Below are 5,200 nucleotides of genomic sequence, written 5' to 3'. Positions count from 1 at the left end.
TCAAGGCCACACTTTTCATCGCCACAAGAGACGTCCCTGTTATCCTAAAATATGTTACTTCCAGGTCTTTCAGATTGAAGAAGAACATTAACTCCATTTACAGTAGATTGGTTAGTCGATGGAAACCATCTATCCTGCGAAAGCCTTCAACAAAAGGGTTCCTAATAATCCAAATGTTCTTCTTCAAATCTGCTGAGAAGAGAGAGAGAGAGAGAGAGAGAGAGAGAGAGAGAGAGAGAGAGAGAGAGTAATGCAGAAAACAACCAACGCTCAAATTAGATAATACTATTGGGTAAATTTGTATCGACACATTTTCCATCATTAAAAGACCATCCCTTTTAACAGATTGGACAAGGAAAAGACTATTGATCAACGATGAAGCAATGCAAATCATCATCAAGATTTTGGTTCTTTCCTGGAATGTGCTCAACTTCCACAGGATTACACAGCACTGCAAACTATATTTGCATATAGCACACCATATGATCATGTGTTCATGATCTTGGAACTAGAAGTAGGTGCCTTCTGGAGGTTGGACCAGCTTTCGGTTATGCGGGGCTGTCATTTCCTTTTTCAGCTGCGTCAGTATATCCTCCATGGAGTACTCTCGCTGCCAATTTGCAAGAAGTCCAAATTTTTTTGACTCAACCTGTTGGAAATCAATCATTGGGTAACAAAACAAAATTAGCACCGTAGAGAAAGAACATGAAGATCAGTTAATAAAATCTAGGTAGACAAAATATAACAGTTGGTGTACTTGCTGCTATTGGAGCTAAAATTCTGAAAACACAAGTTTAATGTACAATTTATATATTCATATTACACTTCTCTTTTGGTCTTTCTTTCAAATATCAACTTTTAGTTCAATAAAAAAATACCGAGAGATTCATATTGTCAACTATGTGAATAAAAACAAAGATACCACTCCAGTTTCATGGTTCACGCATGTCATGTTGACTCTTGAATGAAAACGAACACTTGGTGGCTTATCAGGGTAATCTTTATCACAGAAAAGCTTCAACTGATAAATTCTACCTTCATGTACCGTCTGCAAGAAAAAAAGAAGCATGATGAATTTTTACTGCACCATACGTATCGCCATAAAATAGCAATTGTAAAATAAGGTAGACCGCCAATTTTCTGCTTAAAACTCCTGAGAGCATTTATCGTACCAACCATTTACAGACCCTGCCCCTTCATGTTGTTGATACAAAGCTTTGAAAAAAAAAAGAACTTTCCTCCAAAATTCAAGAAGAAAGACATGTTAGCTAATTACAATTGGAAAAGAGCAGGAATAGTGCCTATAGCAATGAATGATATTTGATGAATTATATATATATTTGGTGGTAAGTACGAATTATAAATTTTCAAATTTTCTTCACGAGCAAGGCAATGAACTAAAATTCCTGAAAAGAAGGGCAGAAGCCATTACATTGTGTGGACCAATAATGGTGCCAGTCCATGAACGCATATAAATGTCATCTCCATCATCCATTCCATAGCTCACAGTACCATCACCAATGCCCTTTTCTCCACGTTCTAGTTCCTCCAGCAGCCGGAAGTTCCTAGGAACTGTGATAGAAAGCAAACACTTTAGAAGATGCTCAAGTTTTGACAATGGTGAGACATCTACATCACACAACTTTACAATCTGCAATGTACAAATTATTTAATCGACTTGCCCTCACAAAGAGCAACATAGAAAAATAGTGGACCCAACCGACTGGTTTACAATCACTCCACACCAATTCATTTTATTCATAGAGAAGTATAATCATATTGATAATTGTACTAAATTATTCAAGAATGTCCTGTCAGACATTTCTCTTATGTTCATTATGGTGCTTCTGTATCAAAAGCTTCATATGCCATCACATTGATGAACCAAATTGACATTCGTACTAGAATGAAGGAAAGATAGGAAAAAAGAAGGATGAAATTTGAGAATTTTCCTCTTATTCTCCCAATTCCAAGCTATTTGGAGAACTCATTATCAGCACTGCCCATCTGGCTTCCTCTCCATTTATTTTTATAACCACTTCCTATGAACGAATCTCTCAAACCATGCGGATAAACTTAAACTATTCCATATATCGACTACACCCAGATGCCAACATATAACAGTTAATATTACTTGCCTCCCTAGAAATCACCATGACCTAGCAAAGAGTATGCTAATATTCCCATTTAACTGCCCTCATTCAACCAAACTATTGCCATTTATTTCAGCACATGCCAAAAATTAACACCCCAACAAAATAAGCCACAAATTTTAAGGATGCAATTGCTCTTTAAGTAGCTTACTCCATGGTGTAACAAAAAAAAAGAGATATTTCCAATTTCCATCAAACAATTCTGTACGGGGGCTCCAAATGAGTACCACATAAGCACGAGGAAGATTTAGCAAATCAATCATAATATGTGAAAATCCAACACCACCTGGGTCGTGTCTATCTTGGAACACAGCGCACATCAAAATTGTTTTGCAATTTAGCACTGACCTACCCTGACAAGAATCGGAGATTGATAGTAACAATCTGGAAATTCCTAGACATGGCTGGAAACTCAAAAAATCGAGTACTAAATTACATAAATGTTCAAACTCCAACCATACATCATAAGCACCTGGTTACATCTATAGCTTCCACCAAGGTTCAACTCCCTTCAGACACCTTAGTCTTAGTCTTAAACCCTTGAATCTTGACTACTTACCGCTCAAATTTAGGTTTGGCAAGTTCCAATTTGATTTCAACCACCCCTTGTTGTACCATCGCACATTCCCACACCTCATAATTATTAGTGCAGGACAAGTATTCATCTTCCCAGATGGTTCCGTTTTCCACTTTCATGTTTATGTCAATCTTGGGTAGCAGTCTAGCATAAGTCTAACTTGACATCATGAAGTCCTTCCAATATTATCATTTAATCTATACGGTAAGCCAAATTTTGAACATCTCAGTGATTTTCCCAAGAATTGCATGTTTCTTTGAGTTAGTTCTATCATATCAATCATATGTTGGATTTTTTAACTACTAGTCCTTCATTTGACCAACTTTTGACTCGAACACATTTCAATGGTAGGATGAGCCATGGTGAGCTAATATATGGTCAAAATATGCCAGTAAATATACTAGGAATAATACAATATCTAGCATTCTAGGGTAGAAGTCTTTCGACTTGTTCGCCATCAAAGAGGGAAAACGAGGGCCGACTACCAAGGTCTCTTAAGTAGAGCATTCACATTGGTTGCCATGAACTCAACATTTCCGGGTGCCAAATTTCAACTCAAAATGTGCGACTTATTGTGTGCACCCCTTGATCACTCAAGCGATGAAGGCTCTACGCGTATTGGCTCTCACTGAAGGTGACTGGGAGACAGCGAAGGAAACCGATGAAAACATCATTATCCAAATTATTTAATGAGGCTTAGGGATAAAAAAACTGGCAGGATGATCCCCCAAACACATCCTACTCATGTTATATAAATTACAGTCTACATTTGTAAATTAACTACTTTGATTTTAAGAAAAATGCACAATTTTCAGTGAAAGCTTAACTAGCATACTCCCGTTCAATCATTTGCAAAGTCTATTGTTCAGTCAAACTTGGAGGAAAAAGTGCATGAGTTAATTTTTTACATGTCTGAGGCTTAAGTGACATCCAAACAATGTTATAAAAGTAAAAAACAGCATCGAGATATTTTCGTCTAAAGAGGTGAGGCACAAGCCTTGAAGTAGTTTGAGGGATTATCCTCAATCTAAATACAAAAGCATTGATAAAAACCATCAAATTGCATTATCCAGTATTACTAAGAATAACTATTATCATCATTATTAAAAATTAAAAAACTCATATATCCAATTTTTACTTACTTAAAGAAAGATCCTAAAATGTCATTCAACACCGTTCTTATTATCACAGACAAGTTCTACTCATTCTTTACGTTTTTGTTTACAGAGTTCAATTGAGCCTCGTCCAAAGCAAGTCTCCATCCTAAGCTTCAAAAAGTCTTCTAAAGTACGTTATGTATGTAAAGAAAAATCTGGAACAGTCAAAAGCAGACCATTTTTCTCCTCGTTTAGATGTTTGAGATAATTAATGAAATCAATTAACCTTGAATTCGTGATTACAAATTGACTTTAAAACGTAGCCAAAATACAAGATGATGTAGAAGAGCCCCAAGAATACATGTAATTAAGACAGCTACGAGATACAGGCATTTATACAACAACAAAAAATGTGATTCATCGGTCTGGAGCGTGTCAGAGTTTCTAGTTCACAAAATACACATAAACAATAGCCAGTACCCAAACCCTCCCCCCCAAAAAAAACGATGTAGCGGACATCTATCCAAAATAAGCCACAGAGAGTATTCACAATAAAGTAAAGACGAGTTCAATCACGAAGGTCCAACATTATTTCACACCAAAACTAGTTTGACCTACAAAATCAAGTATAGCATTTAGATTTCAGAGAAAACCGAATCTCATAGAACACACAGAAAAACATGAGTAACAGAAGCAAATACATCAACGGCGGAGAATGCAACGCACAGATATTTGCAAAGGGGTCAAATAAAAGTTAAAATATTGAACAATTAACACCAGTCCATCAACGAACAATAAAAATATCGATGAAATAGTCAAATCAGAAAGAAAAAAAAAAATTGAAGGATTTGAAAGAGAAAGCTTGAGATCAATCAAATTTTGACGAACAGATTAAAAAGACTAACCAACAACACTCGAGCCTCCTGAACCAAGCGTCATAGATGAATAAAAAATGGCTAACTACGATCAGGTAGCAAGGATCTGATCGAAGAGTGAAGGAAATGGAACACTTGAAAAAGAAGAAGAATTTAAGAAGATAAAATGGACGGAACGAGGGGAATAAAGAGGAAAACTGGAAGGCTTGTGGAATCGATAGGTTAGGAAAAGGGGGCAAAGAAAATCAATTATTATTTCGGAATAAATGACTATATATATTGAATGGGCCTCAGAAAAATAAATGGGCCTCAATCTGTAGGAACCTTCGACAACTGGGCCTCCATATTCTATAAAACTAAGCCCGTCATGTTCCAATCCATTGGGCCTTTACTAGAAAATTGTGTGGATTGGTCCCTAATATTTTTGGTAATTTTCCAAATTCTCAATTATTTAATATAAAAATTGAACAATTTTAAGCTTTTTTTTTTCCGATATTA

General features: G+C 36.1%; 1 protein-coding gene across 1 annotated transcript; it reads right to left on the bottom strand.

Moving 5' to 3' along the window:
* Nucleotides 1-251: 251 nt before the first annotated feature.
* LOC111791240 (ubiquitin-conjugating enzyme E2 variant 1C) lies at nucleotides 252-4,951 on the bottom strand. Its single transcript, XM_023672503.2, has 4 exons — nucleotides 4,733-4,951; nucleotides 1,433-1,572; nucleotides 923-1,048; nucleotides 252-649 (listed from the first exon to the last, which is right to left on the bottom strand). The coding sequence occupies exons 1-4, from the start codon at nucleotides 4,764-4,766 to the stop codon at nucleotides 509-511; spliced, it is 441 nt and encodes a 146-aa protein (XP_023528271.1). The 5' UTR covers nucleotides 4,767-4,951; the 3' UTR covers nucleotides 252-508.
* Nucleotides 4,952-5,200: the final 249 nt, after the last annotated feature.

This window comes from Cucurbita pepo, chromosome 3 (genome assembly GCF_057944985.1).
Source record: "Cucurbita pepo subsp. pepo isolate OVF chromosome 3, ASM5794498v1, whole genome shotgun sequence".
Classification (NCBI taxonomy): Eukaryota; Viridiplantae; Streptophyta; class Magnoliopsida; order Cucurbitales; family Cucurbitaceae; genus Cucurbita; species Cucurbita pepo.
The sequence above is the reverse complement of the archived record's forward strand: the minus strand, read 5'-3'. Positions and strand labels throughout refer to the sequence as shown.

Coding starts and splice junctions, on each gene's coding strand:
- LOC111791240 (XM_023672503.2), bottom strand. CDS start 4,766: ATGACGCTTGGTTCAGGAGGCTCGAGTGTTGTTG. Junction 1,573..4,732: donor AGGAGGCTCGAGTGTTGTTG/GTTAGTCTTTTT, acceptor TTTCTATCACAG/TTCCTAGGAACTTCCGGCTG. Junction 650..922: donor TGAACCATGAAACTGGAGTG/GTATCTTTGTTT, acceptor GATTTCCAACAG/GTTGAGTCAAAAAAATTTGG.